General features: G+C 55.9%; 1 protein-coding gene across 1 annotated transcript; it reads left to right on the top strand.

The window, feature by feature from the left end:
• The first annotated feature begins 2,530 nt into the window (after window positions 1-2,530).
• NBL1 (NBL1, DAN family BMP antagonist) lies at window positions 2,531-15,762 on the top strand. Its single transcript, XM_058039545.1, has 4 exons — window positions 2,531-2,608; window positions 12,948-13,142; window positions 13,311-13,422; window positions 14,576-15,762. The coding sequence occupies exons 1-4, from the start codon at window positions 2,586-2,588 to the stop codon at window positions 14,825-14,827; spliced, it is 582 nt and encodes a 193-aa protein (XP_057895528.1). The 5' UTR covers window positions 2,531-2,585; the 3' UTR covers window positions 14,828-15,762.
• The last annotated feature ends 947 nt before the right edge of the window (window positions 15,763-16,709 follow it).

Here is a 16,709-nt window from a genome sequence, read left to right as displayed (position 1 = left end):
TCCCTTTCATGCTGTTTACAGAACTGGAACAGGGATGAATAGTAGGAAGCAGTGAATGAACAGCACGCTGGCTCACAGCTCCTTGCAGAGCAATCACACCCCAGTGCTGAGGATCCCACAAATCCCATCCCCAGACACTGAACCATGCACCCCTAACACTGAGCCATGGACCCCAAACACTGAACCACAGACCCCAAACACTGAGCCATGGACCCCAAACACTGAGCCACGCATCCCTAACACTGAACCAGGGACCCCAAACACTGAGCCATGCACTCCTAACACTGAACCAGGGACCCCAAACACTGAACCATGCACCCCTAACACTGAGCCATGGACCCCAAACACTGAACCACAGACCCCAAACACTGAGCCATGGACCCCAAACACTGAGCCACGGACCCCAAACACTGAGCCATGCACCCCAAACACTGACTCATGGATCCAAACACTGAACCATAGGCCCCAAACACTGAACCATGCACCCCAAACACTGAACCATGCACCCCAAACACTGAGCCATGGATCCCAAACACTCAGCCATGGACCCCAAACATGGAACCATGCACCCCTAACACTGAGCCAAGGGACCTCAAACACTGAGCCATGGACCCCAAACACTGAACCATGCTCCCCAAACACTGAACCATGGATCCCAAACACTGAACCATGGATCCCAAACACTGAACCATGGACCCCAAACACTGAGCCATGGACCCCAAACATGGAACCAAGGACCCCAAACACTGAACCATGGGCCCCAAACAGTGAACCATGCACCCCAAACATTGAACCATGCACCCCAAACACTGAGCCATGCACCCCAAACACTGAACCATGGACCCCAAACACTGAACCATGGACCCCAAACACTGAGCCATGGACCCCAAACACTGAACCATGAGCCATGGACCCCAAATACTGAACCACGGACCCCAAACATTAAACCACAGACCCCAAACACTGAACCATGGATTCCAAACACTGAACCATGGATCCCAAACACTGAACCATGAGCCATGGACCCCAAACATGGAACCATGGACCCCAAACACTGAGCCATGGACCCCAAACACTGAACCACGGACCCCAAACACTGAACCATGGGCCCCAAACACTGAACAATGGACCCCAAACACTCAGCTGAATTTCACCACAATGCCCATGGTCTGTTGCTGTGTAGCTGGTTGCAGCTACATCTTACTTTTCCTTGTGAGAACTTGCTTCAGAGTCTCAGATGTCTCTTATTTCACTCATATTATTCAGAATAAAGCAGTAGTTTACTGCTGGTCAGGCTGGCCCTGGGGAGCAGGTAGAGCATTGGTCAAAGGCCTGGGTTCAGCAGTGGGTGAAAATGCTGGGAAAACAGAGTGTGTGCTCATGGCTAGAGGCTGTTCCTCTTGTTGGCCCTTTTGCAGTTTAGCAGTGCAGTACAGTTCAGGGCTGGGTAGGTTGCATTTAGCAGGATAAGAAAGTGATATTGGAAGCAGTTTTTTGCCACCTTGTTTACAAATCCTGTTATCCTGGAGCCTGAAGGAACTGGGCAGCAGGAAACCATTCCTTCGTGGCAGCCTGCAGCCTCCTCCAGCAAACAGGCAGCCCCAAAGCCTCTCCCCACAGCTGCTGCCAGGGCACTGCCAGCACTTCTCCCAGCACAGCTGCTGCTTCTTGCCATCTCCCCTTCCTGCTTCTCTGATCTCTATGCAAATCCTCGCACCAACAGCAGCCAGCAAAACCCAGCCAAGCCTGGCAGGTATCTTTGATTTGGGTAGTGTTTAATGTGGGGGCCTCTTCAGATTAATTGTGCCTTAACAGAAACAGAGCCCTTGGTCTCCAGCAATTATCCTATCTGAAAGAGCCGTGAATGGGGCTTCACTGGGGTTTGGCTGTTTTTTAATGGGAGAGGAAAGAGGGAAAGAAAAAAGAAAGAGAAAAAGGGGAGAAAGAGGAAGGGGGAAAAAAAGGAAAAGTAAAAGAGAAAACCGTCGTCTCTAGTGCTGGAGACCTTTCCCAAAGTCTTTTCTGCAGCCGGGACTCTGCCCCACGAATTCTCTATCACGAATTATGTTTCAATAAGAGTTGCTGGCGTTCAGTGAGCCCAGTCCGGACTGTTTTTGCCACCGCAGGAGCAAGTGCTGGGACATTCCCGTGGGCTCTCCTGGCTGAGAGAGCCCCCTCGTTTCGTGCCCGGGCGTTTCCAGCGGGCTCTCCCCGTTAGCTCGAGCCTTTGCCGGGGTTCCACGGCCCAGGTCGGTGGGTGAGCTCCGTGCCCGTGTTCCTGGGGTCCCGGCTCTGCTCTCCGCGGGGCTCTCGCTGCGCCCGGAGCCCGGCGGGGCGGGCGGGCGCTGCCGCCGCCGCCGCTCCCTCCTCCCGCCGGCCGTCCCTCCCTCCTTTCCCCTCCTTTCCTCTCCCTTCGCAGCCCGATTGTGCAATCGCGAGCGGCGGGGCCGGCGGCACCGCCCGGAGCCCGGCACCGGGGGGAGGGAGGCGGCCGCTCCCGCCCGCCCCGCGCCTCCTCCGTGGCCGCCCCGCCGCGCCGGGGATGCGGCAGCCGCCGGGCACCGCCGGGCCCCGGACCCCATGGGATGCGCCCGCCGTTCCCTGGCTGGTGAGTAGCCCTTGGCTTTGTGTGCCCCCCGCCCCCGCCCCGGACCTGCCGCTTTCCCCCCGCACCAGATTTTCCGTCTCTTTTCCTCCCGCTCCTCTTCTCCCCCCCGCCGGTGATGGATGGCCGGGAGGATGAGGATGTTGCCACGGGCAGAAATGGGTTGCAGATGAGGCGGACTTGGGGGGATCTGCTCTGCAATCGTTAAACTATTTCCACCGCCGCTTCGGCTCGAGTAGAATAAAAGCCGGGGAGCCGCGCTGTGTCGGTCGCACATCTGTGGTACAGAGTCCTTCCCTCCTTCCCATCCCTGTCGGGTTTGAAACAAAAGTGCCGAGGGAAGAACGGGAACGCTCAGTATCGATTAACCACACCACAGCGGACGCAGGGTAGTTCAACGATCATAAAAGGAAGAAGTTTTCCCGATGGCAAGGCAGTAAACTTTTGTTCCTTGAAAAGTTCATCCCGGGGATTAATTTACATCCTTGTTTCATGGAAATACTTTAGGCACTTACTGTAAAGCTTATATCCGATATATCCCTACCTGTTTTTTGAACCCCAGCGTAGCATTTCAATTTGTCTCAGTATTTGCCGCAGTTTTTATTTGTTCCGTACAATAGTGTCTGCATTTTAAGATCAGTGGGGATTTCTCTTTTTCTCTGGTAGGTGTTTTGGAAACAGAACATGCTTTAGCTTGCTTTCGGGCTGCATTACAGTTGATCTGGACAATCCCTTATTTCCTACTAACATTTCTCTTACAAGGACACCAGCAAGTTCTGCTCCACTCCACAATCTAACTTTTACATGTAGGATTAGCCAAATCAAATTAAAAATGCACCCTGTGTGTGAGAAGTGTTGGTGGATTTAGGACATGGTAGCTTTTCCATGTAGGTTTTTTTTGGGAAAAATCTGAACCCTGTTTAAACAAGTGGGAAAGATCCTAGCGAGATGGAGAGACCCAGATTTTCCCTTGTGTTTTTAGCCGAAGAACTCGGTGCTTTCTTTGCAGTGTCCAGCCAGCCAAAAATCAGCTGCATCCACTGGGCACTTCTGCCTTTTGAAGGCAGGCTCCCATCTCGTAAAAGGCTGCTCGCCTCAAATTTGCAAACCGCAGGATGGGAAATGGAATTTGCCTTCAGTATAAAAATCCCAAGTGTTTGCAAACAGCCCTGAGAAGAATCCGGGCTCTTGGCGTGACCTCCCAGCGCCGGATTCCAGCTCGGGGAGTTTGCGGTCTCACAAAAAGGGCAAACGAGCAAAGTCCTCCCGAGTGCCCGCTCGTCTTTCCGGAGCAGGGAATACAGTGGAGCTGGAGGGAATTTTGGGTGCTCTGGAGGTGCAGGATCAAGCCCTGAGCCAAAGTGCTTTTCAGGGAGCCTTGAAGAGCTGCCCGTGTTGGAGTGACTTTGCTTGCGGCGTGCGTTGGCATTGCGGATCAGGCTGGTGCCGCCATGGGAAAGCTGCCCAAGGAGCAGAGGAAACTCCCGGGCAGTTATTCCTGCCCAAACTCCATGCTGTTCCCATTACAGCTTTAGCAGCTCCTCTGCCAGAGCCCATATCCGGACCACGGGGCGGGCAGAGCCAGGTTCTTGCTCCGTCCTTGGGCCTTGCTCCTGCTCTTTTTGTTTTGAAGTCCGCTGGAAAAATCCACCCTCCTCTGTGGTTGCACGGGCTCAGGGAGCCCCTGGGACAAAGCAAGGAGCTCAGTAACAGGGGTCCAGCATGGCTGAGGGCAAAGAAACTTCACACACGCTCAAACCAGACTCTTAAAAACCCGAACAGCTGATAAAATTGTCCTTCTGGGGGAGTTGTGCAGTGAGAGCCAGGGGTGGTCTGTCCTCTGTTAGCCCTGGCAGGGCTGTGCTCGCTGCTCTCCAGACCTTTGTTTCTTGTGCAGCGCTGTTTAGGGAGGGAGGGCCGTGGGGGCCAGGGCTTTCCTGGACATAAATTAGCACCGAGGGTGGGAAGGGAACAGCCCAGCACCCATCACAGCAGTTGTGGATCTGGGCTGGGCTGGGCTGCTTCCCTGTTCCAGGATCGCAGCCCTGCGGAGCTGAGCCTTGGAAATGGCGTCAGGATGGAGCCCTGGCCAGGGTCACTCTTAGATGTGGTTTAAGCCTCCTTCTTCTCTGACACAGAGCTCAGGCAACCTGTCCAGAGGGGGGAAGGGAGTGCTATTGGGGTCACAGTGGGATTTCTTTGTGGGCCCAGTCCTGAAGTTTTTGGAGAAATGGTCTAAATATCAAGTGTGAGGTCAGCCCTGGTAGTGACTGAAAATATCAGCTGGGCCATGGGCTGTTGCATTACCTCCAAGCCCCTCTGGCCTTGCACTTCCTTGTGTTTTTCTGCTTTGGCCAGTGCCATGAGTAAATAACACAGACATTGGGTTTGTGCCATCAGAACTGAGGAGGCTCCTGTGGTGTAAAGCAGAGACTAAAAGAGGGCAAAAACACATCAGGTCAGTGAATTTCTGCTGCTGTGACCAAGATATGGCCTGAACGGGTACGAAGGGAGAGGGAGACAGCAGGGAGGATCCTGAAAGATCCACAGCTCCATCCACAAGCTCTTTTCTCCTTTGCTCCTTCCCCTTCTTGCTCCAGCAGCTGGGAACCTGATCCTGCAGGCGCAACCCCGCTGCGCTGGGATTTTATGCAAGTTTGGTAATGAATGACCGAGCCAGGGAAAGCCAGCGTGGTTGGCATCTGAGACAGCTCCCCTCGCTGCCTGCAGGAATTAAAAAAATCATCATCCTGGTGGCCACTCTGCACTGGAACTGGTTTTATCTGGTTCCAGTTAGGCTTGTTTTGAGTAAGACGAGCGGTGCCAGATTCTGATCTCATTTGCACCAGTGGAGTCATTTGGAGGAGCCGGTCCCAGTTTACCTCACTCCAAGCGAAAGCAGAACGGGCCCTGCTGGGAGAAGCTCTCCCTGCCCGGGGCAGTGCCCGGTGCCTGCCCGCAGATCCACCGGGGAAAAGCCGCGGCTCCCGAGGCTCCGGGGCTTTCCTGCCCTCCTGAGAGCTGGGATGGGCCAGCGGGGACCCGAGGGACCGAGCCCGGTGCTCTGGGGGGTGCTCCGGCTCCCCATGGCGGGGATGTGCTGGGGAGGAGGAAGATCCTCCTGTCCACGCTGGGTGGGGAACTCACAGAGGTCGGGGATAGCATTGGAGAGAGCAGCACAATCCCTGTTACCCATGGGATTTCCGAAGGAGCTGTTGGACACCCTGGTGCCCGTCGGGCTGCCCTCCGCCCGGGCTGGCTCCGGGCTCGGCCCGGCTCTGTGGAGAGCACCAGCCCCAGCACTGTGGGAGCACCAGCTCCGGCTCTGTGGGAGCACCAGCCCCGGCTCTGAGGGAGCTCCAGCCCCGGCTCTGAGGGAGCTCCAGCCTCGGCTCTGTGGGAGCACCAGCTCCAGTTCTGTGGGGAGCACCAGCCCCGGCTCTGAGGGAGCACTAGCCCCGGCTCTGAGGGAGCACCAGCCCCGGCTCTGAGGGAGCCCTAGCCCCGGCTCTGAGGGAGCACCAGCCCCGGCTCTGAGGGAGCCCCAGTCCCAGCTCTGTGGGAGCACCAGCCCCGACTCTGAGGGAGCCCCAATCCCAGCTCTGTGGGAGCACCAGCTCCAGTTCTGTGGGGAGCACCAGTCCCGGCTCTGAGGGAGCCCCAGCCCCGGCTCTGTGGGGAGCGCCAGCCCCGGCCCTGAGGGAGCACCAGCCCCGGCTCTGAGGGAGCACTAGCCCCGGCTCTGAGGGAGCCCTAGCCCCGGCTCTGAGGGAGCACCAGCCCCGGCTCTGAGGGAGCCCCAGTCCCAGCTCTGTGGGAGCACCAGCTCCGGCTCTGTGGGAGCACCAGCCCCGGCTCTGAGGGAGCTCCAGCCCCGGCTCTGAGGGAGCACCAGCTCCAGTTCTGTGGGGAGCACCAGCCCCGGCTCTGAGGGAGCACTAGCCCCGGCTCTGAGGGAGCACTAGCCCCGGCTCTGAGGGAGCCCTAGCCCCGGCTCTGAGGGAGCACCAGCCCCGGCTCTGAGGGAGCCCCAGTCCCAGCTCTGTGGGAGCACCAGCCCCGACTCTGAGGGAGCCCCAATCCCAGCTCTGTGGGAGCACCAGCTCCAGTTCTGTGGGGAGCACCAGTCCCGGCTCTGAGGGAGCCCCAGCCCCGGCTCTGTGGGGAGCGCCAGCCCCGGCCCTGAGGGAGCACCAGCCCCGGCTCTGTGGGGCACCAGCCCCGGGGAGAGCAGGAGGCAGCTGGGTCCCGCTCAGGCCCGGGCATGCGAGCGAGCCCGGGGCTGGAACGCTGCTCCCAGCTGGGCTCGGATCAGCTGCACCGGGCCCGATCCGGCTGGGAACGCTCCAGGCACGACTCCAGACCAGTCCTGGCCCGTGCAGGGCTTGGGCAGAGCCCGGACCCCCTGCCCGGCCAGCTGGGGCTGCCCAGCCCGCTGCTCCCGGAGCCACTGGAGGCCGGTACCAGGCTCGTTTTCCAGCTCCCCACACAGCTGATTTAGTCCCAGGCTCGTTTTCCAGCTCCCCACACAGCTGATCTGGTCCTGGGCTCGTTTTCCAGCTCCCCACAAAGCTGATCTGGTCCCAGGCTCGTTTTCCAGCTCCCCACACAGCTGATTTAATCCTGGGCTCCTTTTCCAGCTCCCCACACAGCTGATCCTTGTTCCCATCCCACTCCTCCAGCTGCTCTTGGGGGCTGCAGAGCCCCCTATGCCTCAGGAAGAGGGGCAGTGCAGGTGTGGGGCCAGGATGTGCTCCTGAGCTTTAGGTTGATGCATTTTCCTGGCTGTGATTGTTCTCAATGCTGAAGAAATGGAGCAATTGAAATAAATGGCCAGAAACTGTTTATATGACTCTTGCCTCTTCTACAGGCCATTAGTGGGTCCCTTTTCCAGCAGAGCTCCTTCAGGACCCCATCCTAAGCCCAAGTCCAGAGGTAGCTTTCCAATGAATTTTGTAGGTAAAGCATCTTGGTGATTTTTTTTTTTTTCAGCTGCAAAAAATGAGTTTCCCAAGAGCTCAGTGCATGGATGAGAAGCCAGATTAAAACTCCCAATGTACCAACATCTTTTCACATTCTGGCCAATGTGGGGAGGGCAGAAGGCTTTAAAAATGCTGCACTGCTTTTCTTTATTTCTGCAACTTGCCCAACCATGCTTGAGTGGAAATTAATATGTTACAGAAAGGGAAGCTCTAACATCTGCTTCTGAAAGGAGCAGACACAGCCAGGTCCACAGTGAGAAACAACACAGCTTTTTCTCCACTATCAAAAAGTTCTTAGGATGGATTCTTGTGGTTGTTAAATATCAAATGTCTTCCTGTGGTGGTTCCCTGTTTATTTTTTTGTAATTTCTCCCCAGATTTTGCAGCTCAGCGAAGCAAGACTGGGGCTCTGAGCTTGGAGAGATTTCTGTGCTCAGTTAAGCACTCTTGTGTTCTGCTGTCCTGAAGAATTCCCTCCAGACATTCTCAGTGCAGAGTTCTCTTCCCTCTCTCCTGCTCATATCATACCTCAATTAGATTCTTTTGGGCTGTTACAGTCACTACAGTAAGAGTCCCCAAAACTGTAAAGTTTTAGCTAAATGCAAATTTCAAAAAGGGGGAAGTATTTAATAATAGGTATTAAATAACATCTGTTGTTTTGATAGATGTTTTTCAATACACTGTGACTTCTCCATTTTTTGCAGTTGAGATTTAAGCTTTCCCTCTTAATACTGCTGGCTTATAAGTTGTTTTGTTCCATGTAAGCAAATATTATTTGAGTTGAGTTTCCTAAGAGCCAGTCCCCAGTGGTGTTCAGCAGTTACAGACCTAATCCTGCCCCTGAGGAGAGCCGTGTCCTGGATCTTCCTGGCATGTTTCTTTCCAGCTGCCACCAAGCAGACACTTTACTCTGGCTTTGCATCCTTTTAGGTGCCTCAATAGTAATTTTCCTTTGAGCATTCCCTGCAGTGAGAGCAGAGATCCCACAGAGTCCCTGCAGCGCTCCCTGCCCTGCCTGCAGCGCCGTGTCCCGGGGTGACTCCCCCACACCTGGCTGTGCCCACCTGGCTTTGCCCACCTGCCCTGTGCACCCAGGGGTGTGGGCTGAGGGCTCTGGCACCAGCCCAGCCCTCCCTGCTGCCCAGGCAGCCCCTTCTCTCCAGGGGAGTTGGGTCTCAGACACCTCCCTGTGCACCCACCAGTTCCCCTGCTCCTCCTGCAGCCAGGGAAACTGAGGCACAGAGCACCTTTGGGCCCTCCTGTGCTCCGTGAGGCAGCTCTTGTCAAACAGCGCAAATAACCAGAGGAACACAGAGGGCTCCTGTCCCACACCAGCCTGGGGTCACTCCTCAGCCCAGCGAGGGCACAGCTGGGTGGGGAGCTGGAAAGGAAGGACAGCCCTGTGTCCAGGGGAAGGAATCCCAGTTCTGACCCAGACTAGGAGCCCAAACCTTCCCTCTGTCCATCTCTGCTGAGAGCTCGTGTGTAAGGGCTGGGATCCCTGAGGCACAGCATGGAATGGACCCCTGTGTCTGTGCTGTGCTTACAGCCTGGGAGCCCCAGTGGTGTTTGGAAAGCTTTGGGGGTTCTTGTCTCTCAGAGCCTGCGGTGCCTCGTGTGTGGCCCTGAGCACAACCTACCTGTGTTTGTGGTTCTCTGTATTTGGCAGCATTGCAAGATCCTGGATAAGAAAAATACCTATAAACACATTAAACAACTCGTGAAACATTCCCCATGTCCACCTGCAAGCCTGTCTTGTGTTATGGTGTAAACTTCCCACTGGAAAAAGAGGGTAAAACTGATTAGATCTGTTTTATTTTCCTCCAGAAGTGTTTGGTTTCCAAATGTCTGGGAACAGCTGTGGGCTGGATGGTGGGAACGTGGCCTCCGAGGTAATTCCAGGGATTGTCCTCCAGCCCATGGAACGATGGAGATTTTCCCAGCTGCTCCCAGGCACTGGTGTTGTCTTGCTGGGGGAACTCCTGAGAGTACTGGCATTGCTGGGATGGGAGGAAGGAGCTCCTCTAGGTGACACAGAACATCTGAGGTGGCGCCAGGAGATCTCCATGCTGGGAAGCTGCCGGTGGAACTGGGGTGGAACCAGTTCGGGGGTGCTGGGGTGGAACCCCGGTCCCAGCCGCCCCTCAGCTCCTCGGGCACGGCTGGAAAAGGCTCCGGAGCACGGGGCTGCTGCTGTGCTGCGCTGAGCGGTTGTTTGTGCCGGGAGCCGGGATGTGCCAGGTTCAGGGCTGAGTCATTTCTTTCCCAAATGCTGCCGGAGGGATGGAAGGGAAGCTGCCCTGGGCTCCCTGCAGAGGGAGCGGGGGGAGCCCCTCACGGGCCGGTGGCTCTGCCGGAACTGAGCTGAACTTTCTGCTTGAAGAGCTTTGACTAGCGGGGGAAAAAAATGTGCCTGGGTTCGGGGGAGAGAAAGAAGCCCCTGTGTGCCGGGAAGTGGCTGCTCCCGCCGGGTCAGCCGGGGAACACACTTGTTCCTTTGGGCTGCAACGTGTAATTTAGCTTGTCACGGAGGAATGTGCTCAATGCCTTTATTTAATCGGGAGTTTGCAAACCTGCTCGGGTGCCTCGTCTTCCTTTTTGCCTTTCCTTCCCAGGCGGGGGGGAGAAGGAACACGGAGCTTTTGTCTCCGTGGCCGCTGTCAGATGAATGGTGCTGGTGGCAGCTCTGTCCGCATGACTGCTTTGAGCTATGGACACGCTGCTCCCAGCCCCGGCTCCCTCCCAAACTCAGCTGCATCAGATGTTTTCCTAGGCACTGGCATAAACCTCGTTACTTACTAGAAAAGTAGCCCTGCGGGTTCCAGGACATTCCTGGGAGAAGGAAAACACCATGTGCAGGGGATGTGGTGTGCTCAGGGCTGCAGGGCATTGGGGGACGGCAGTGCTGGGTGCCCTGAGCAATGGGGGACTCTGGAACTGCTCCAGCTCCAAAGGGGGTGCCCCCTTCCCCTGCTGGGAATTCCCCAGCTCCTCCCCACCCCTTGCACAGGGACAGCGGCCGTGGGGCCCTGGTTACAAACACGCCCTGCTCAGGAAAGGAGAAGCTCAGCACATGTTTAAGTGCTTTCCTGAACCCAGGCCAGGTCCTGTGCTGGAGCAGAGCACAGCCTCACTCATCTTCACAGGATGCTGGGAGAGGATCCCTCATGCCTGTGGGTCTGTTCTGAGCAGCAGAAACACCTCCATGGAGCACAGACCCCAGGAAACAGGACCCCAGCACTGACAGGAATTTTGTCTCTTTGCAGCTGGCTAGAGATGCACAGAAACCTGGAAAGACCCCACCTTTCTCAGGAAAGAAGGAAATTGCTCTCTAATCGGGCATGTGGAAGTGAACTTGTGTGCTGGCTCCAGAGGAATTTGGGTTGTTCCCCGGGGGATTGAGATTGCTCTCTGGGTCACATCCCAGCTCTGATCTCGGACTTGCCTTTGGGAGCAGGATTCCTCAGCACAGAGCTGCTGGCATTTGAGGAATGAGTGATGCTTGTTTCAGAAAGCAAACCAAGCGTGTGTGAGTCTGTGTGTGCAGCTTAGCCATGTTCAGAAATTGCAGGATTCCCCCACTGAAATGAGAAAAAACCTCAGGCACAAGAGTCCTCTTCGGGACAGATGTATTTAACCCCACAACTCTCATTAGTGGCGGTGCAAGCTCAGGAGTTAAAACCCTCTGCTTATCTCCAGCCAGCACCTGCAAGGTCTCCTTTGTGCAGGTATTCCCACCAGGGAGCCATGGGATCCACATCCCACAGCTGCTGGGAGGATTACAAAGCCAGGGCTCTGCAGGTGCTGCTGCATTGTATTACTGTGGTTCTTATATCACCAGAAAATGAGGAAATTTAGCAGAGACCCCACAAGATTCCTCCAGAGATCCCATGAGTGAGGATGCTCTTTTCTGTGTGCCATGGAGTGGAAGGCAAGGAGGAATCTTTTTGGTCTGTCTCTTGATTCAGATCCAGTGGAGGGATAACAGGGCAAAATCTCATAACGACCTTAAAATCCCTGAGTGCTCAGGAGGTGTCTCAATCATTTGGATAAATCTGATGGTGCTGCAGCCCAGGGGGTGTGGATGAGGGCTCCAGAGGAACGGGGCATTTTTCCTTTCCTCCCAGCAAGTGTTAGAGGGCTGGGCCCAGGAGCCATGGGAATCAACAGCAGTCTTTCCAGTGTGGGCTGTGCATCATCGTCTGGATAAATAAATAGAAGGAAATAACAAATAACATGGTTCTAGCAAGTATTTTAGGAAGTATAAATGCCTTTAACCATGACTCCATCCAAACCCCACACAGGAAAAAAATCTCCCTGTTTCTGTGCTGCTTTTCCATCTGCCTTTCCCCAGCAAATTGGGGGTGTCAATTCAGGAGAGCAGAGCAAGGAAACCTCGGGGGGATTTCCTGAGGGTGAGCAGCGACCTCCAAACCCACCACCTTCGTGTCCTTGTGACAAGGCCCCCCTTGTGCCGTCCTCGGAATAACCCTGAGCAGAATTTGAGTGCTCTGTGTAAATAAACGCTGTATTGTTCCTCCCTGCGGGTTCCCAGCCCTGGGCTGAGGTTTCCCCGTGTCTCTGCTGCTGCCTTGCAGCGACACCTGCTGCGCGCTCCCAGGAGGAGAGGGGACCCCCAAGGCTTCCCAGCTGCGAGGAAAGGAAGGGGGAAAGCTCGTGCCTTCCTCAAATAAAAACATTTTTGTGCTGTGGGACTTCCCCAGCCCGGCTCGGCTCGCGGCGGTGACACTTTTGGTTTGCAAAGTTCTCCCAGCCCAGCTTTGGGAGGGACATGAGGAAAAGCCTGGGAGAGGCAAGGCAGGTCCCTGACTGGCCCAGAGCTCCTTTGGAAGAGGAAAGAGGCAGAGCAGCACATCCCACTCTGGGCAGAGGTCTGGGAGCTGTGGAGGGGGATTTTAGGGACCTATCCAAACTGCCTGTGAGAGAGTGCATTTTCCAGATCCCAGCTGAAGACATTAATTAAGCCTTCTGCTTAAACCCCCAGGCAGGCTGACAAAAGAGCAGTGCCCTTGGCATCATTAAGGCAGGGAAGCAAAAGACAGTGAATAGGTTGATTAGCAGAAGTGAGAAATTGGTTATACATAGTGGTTATACATACAGCAGTGTGATCTAATTACAACAGGCTTTTACAATGAAACTTGCAGTGCTGAGGACATAGCATTAGGAAATAGCATTACTACTGTGCAGGAAGAAATGCAGTTTGCACGCTGCAAGATCAAACCAGTGGTTTGATCAAAACCACCACCTGTGTTTATAACACCCAGGAACTCCCTGGGGTAGGGAAATTGGGCTGCTTGGCCAGTTTTGCTTGCTGCTAACGCTGTGCTCTCCGTGTGCAGGTGTAGGATTCTGGCAGAGCTGGCCATGATGTTATGGTTCCTGGTGGGGGCCCTGTTCCCAGCGCTGCTCCTGGCTGCCCCACCGCCCATAAACAAGCTCGCCCTCTTCCCCGACAAGAGCGCCTGGTGTGAGGCCAAGAACATCACCCAGATCGTGGGGCACAGCGGCTGCGAGTCCAAATCCATCCAGAACAGGTACAGAGCTGCCCTCGGGCAGGGCTGGAGGCGCTGCTGGCACTGCAGTGCCTCTGGGCTGTGGCTGGCACCAGGCACGGTGTCCTGCTCTGTGCCAGGGAAGGTCACACCTCTGCCTTGCCTGGGAAGGGCAGCACCTCCCTGAGCCCCATCCTGCTGTCTTTGCAGGGCCTGTCTGGGACAGTGCTTCAGCTACAGCGTCCCCAACACCTTCCCCCAGTCCACAGAGTCCCTGGTCCACTGTGACTCCTGCATGCCAGCCCAGTCCATGTGGGAAATCGTGAGTATCCATCCTGCTCTGCTCCATGGGGCCCAGCTCTGCTCTGACACCCCCTCAGGGCCACTCCTCCTCCTTCTCTGGGCTTTTCCCACTCTGAGTTTCCTCCCAGGGCATCTCTCAGGTGGCTCTACCATGTCCTGAGATGCCTGGGTGGAAGGAGCTGCTGGAAGCTCTGCTGGATGATTTATTATCCTCTATTTGCAGAACCATCCTGTCAGTCCCTGCATTATTCATCCCTATGCTTATCCACATTCCTGCTGTCTCCACTGCTCCCTTTGTCCACCTGCACCCCCCTGGGAGATCTGGCTGTGTTTGATGTCCAGCAGTTCATCCTTAGACCTCACAGTTCTGTGTCACCTCTGATCCTGGCAGAGCCATAAACCCAGGTCCCAGAGCAGCCCAGAGCCAGGGAACTGGCTCTGCCCTCTGCCTTCCTTCCAGCTCACATTTGATGAGAGGGTTTAGCCCAAACTGGGCTGCTTGGCATCACCTCTTGTGGGTGGCCTTTGCTGTCTCATGGACACTCCAGTGCCAGCAGTGCCTGGGAGCTGAGTCCTGCTGGAGTTGTGCTGAAGGGTGGGAGTGAGAGGTTGGTCTCTCCTGCCATGTCTCAGGTGAAGGAAGGAGAGGAAATGGCCTCAGGTTGCACCAAGGGAGGTTCAGATTAGATATAAGAAAAAAAATTTCACTGAAAGGGTGGTCAGGCTTTGGAAAAAGGTCCCCCAAGGAGGTGGTGGAGTCCCTCTCCCTTGGGGGTGCCCAAGGAATGGCTGGACAGGGCAGTCAGTGCTCTGGGCTGGGTGACAGGGTGGGGATGGGTCATAGGTTGGTTTTGATGGTTTTGGAGATCCTTCCCAATCTTAATGATTCCGTGATTCCATGGTTTAGAGGTGACTGTGGTGGTGCTGGGTTGATGGTTTGACTTGATGAGCTTGAAGGTCTCTTGATAATTCTGAGATTTTCCATGAGTGTCTGGAACGAGACATTCCCAGAGAACTCTCACCGTGCAGACTGACCAGGGGTTTGTTTCTATGGATAGAAACCCATCACATGTGCCCTAAAACTCCCCAAATCTGCAGGGTCTGGGGCAGGTCACAACTTCCACCACAGGAGCCTGAGCGCTGACCTGCTCTGTCCTTGTCCTGCTGCCCAGGTGACTCTGGACTGCCCAGGCAACGAGGAGATCCCCAGGGTGGACAAGCTGGTGGAGAAGATCCTGCACTGCAGCTGCCAGGCCTGTGGGAAGGAGCCCAGCCACGAGGGAGCCCTGTTCAACGTGTACCTGAACGCCGAGGAGAACATGGCCCACGAGGGGCCCGCGCCCCACCACTACCCCCACCACCAGCAGGAGCTGGAGGAGCCGCCCTCCAGCCACCACCACCACGAGGAGGAGGGCGAGGAGTGACCCTGTGGACTGTCCTGGCAGGGCTCTGAGGGCTGGGCCGGGCTTTGGGGAGGGAGGGGGGTGCTGGAGTCTTTCCTGTCAAATCGCTGCCCTCGCATTGTCCCCAACCCTGGGGGCACAGCAGGGCTGAGGCTGGAGCTGCAGGCTGAGACACGAGGGCTCGGCCTTCCCAGATGCACATAATAATGATGATGATGATGATGATGATGATGATAATATATTGAGAGGAGTGGCATAAGGGGCTCTGGCTCAGAGCAGGGGCTGGGGCTCTCCACAGGCTCCTGGCCCTGGGGGGATCCCTCTGAGTCCTGCTGGGTTCTCCTCATGCCCAGCATGGAGGAGGAAGGGAAGCAGCCTCTCCACAGCCCCAAGAGGGACCCACATCTCTCTGGGGTGGTGGGACCAGCAGCACCCTCCTGCCTCCTCTCCCCCTGCCTGCCCACAAGGGCTCAGTGTGGGCACGCTCCTGGCACCCACGGGCTCTTGGTCCGAGCCCAACCCTTTGTATCAGGTGGCTCCTGGGGAGGGTTTTGCGCCAGGAGGTGCCTCTGGGGGCATGGGAGCCATGGTGGTCACAACCCTTACCTTGCTGTCCCCAGGGCCACCACGTTGCTCCCTGGGAATGAGGGACTTGGATTGTGAGCACTGGGACTTCACATTTTGGGGCTGCAGGGGAAGGCCAAGAGCTGAGCGGGGTCTGGGGGAGGTTCCAGCCCTGTCCCCCCTCTCCCTGCTGCACTTTCATGGTGGTGGAGGGAGAAGGGGCTGAGGGCTGGAACGTCCCTGTGCAGGGAGTGCTTGGGCAGGGCTGGGGGTCGGGGTGGGCACGGCCTCTGCTGCCCCTCTCTCTGCTGTATAAAGCTGATTCCTTGGCATTGTCCTGACAAGAGCTTCCAGAGCTTGTAATCGAATGCCTCCCCCTCCTTTTGACAAGTTTTGGGTTTTTTTTTTTCTTAAATAAATTAGTTCTGACTTCCACTGCTCAGTGCTGTGCCGCCTGTCTGGTTTTTGGCGGTGCTGAGGCCAGGACAGGCAGGAGGCTCTGGGGCAGGGGAGAGCCGTGGTTCCCACAGCTTCGAGCCGTGTTCCAGCTGGGAAAGGGAGCAGAGAGCTGCTGGGAGGAAAAGAGAGCCCGAATACTGAGGGTGTGGGCTGCATGTGCTGGGGGAGCTGCCCGGGGAGCTGTGGGAGCTGCCTGTGCATGAGTGTGACCGTGTTCACAGGAGTCTGAGCATGAGGGAAGAGATGAGGAACAGACTCCATGTCTTAGAAGGCTGATTTATTATTTTATGATATATATTATATTATAACTATACTAAAAGAATAGAAGAAAGGATTTCATCAGAAGGCTGGCTAAGAGTAGAAAAGAAAGAATGATGACAAAGGCTTGTGGCTCCTTCCCACAGCTGACTGTGATTGGCCATTAATTAGAAACAACTCTATGACATCAATCCCAGATGCACCTGTTGCATTCCACAGCAGCAGATCATCATTGTTTACATTTTGTCCCTGAAGCCTCTCAGCTTTTCAGGAGGGAAAAAATCCTAAGGAAAGGATTTTTCCTAACAGATGTCTGTGACACACGGGAGCCTCCGGGGCTGCTGTGCCGCAGGGTGACAGCCGGTAGGTGACAGCCACTAGGTGCCAGCCTCGCTCCGCCGTGTCCCCGGCATCCCCGTGCTCACGGGATGCTCCAGGAGGCCGGCTCGGACAGGACAGGACAGGACAGGACATCCCTTCGGGGCACGGAGGGGCACCGTGGCTGGAGCCAGCGGGTTCTTCCCACGGGGGTTTGGATCGGGCATTCCCTGTGCCCATGCAAACCTCTGGTCCCACAGGTGCCAGCGTGGATGTGCCCTGAGCAATGATCAGGGGAATGGAT

Source organism: Melospiza georgiana, chromosome 22, assembly GCF_028018845.1.
Source record: "Melospiza georgiana isolate bMelGeo1 chromosome 22, bMelGeo1.pri, whole genome shotgun sequence".
Lineage (NCBI taxonomy): Eukaryota > Metazoa > Chordata > Aves > Passeriformes > Passerellidae > Melospiza > Melospiza georgiana.
This window is presented reverse-complemented; position numbering and strand designations above follow the sequence as displayed.

Coding starts and splice junctions, on each gene's coding strand:
- NBL1 (XM_058039545.1), top strand. CDS start 2,586: ATGCGCCCGCCGTTCCCTGGCTG. Junction 2,609..12,947: donor CGCCCGCCGTTCCCTGGCTG/GTGAGTAGCCCT, acceptor CTCCGTGTGCAG/GTGTAGGATTCTGGCAGAGC. Junction 13,423..14,575: donor CCCAGTCCATGTGGGAAATC/GTGAGTATCCAT, acceptor CCTGCTGCCCAG/GTGACTCTGGACTGCCCAGG.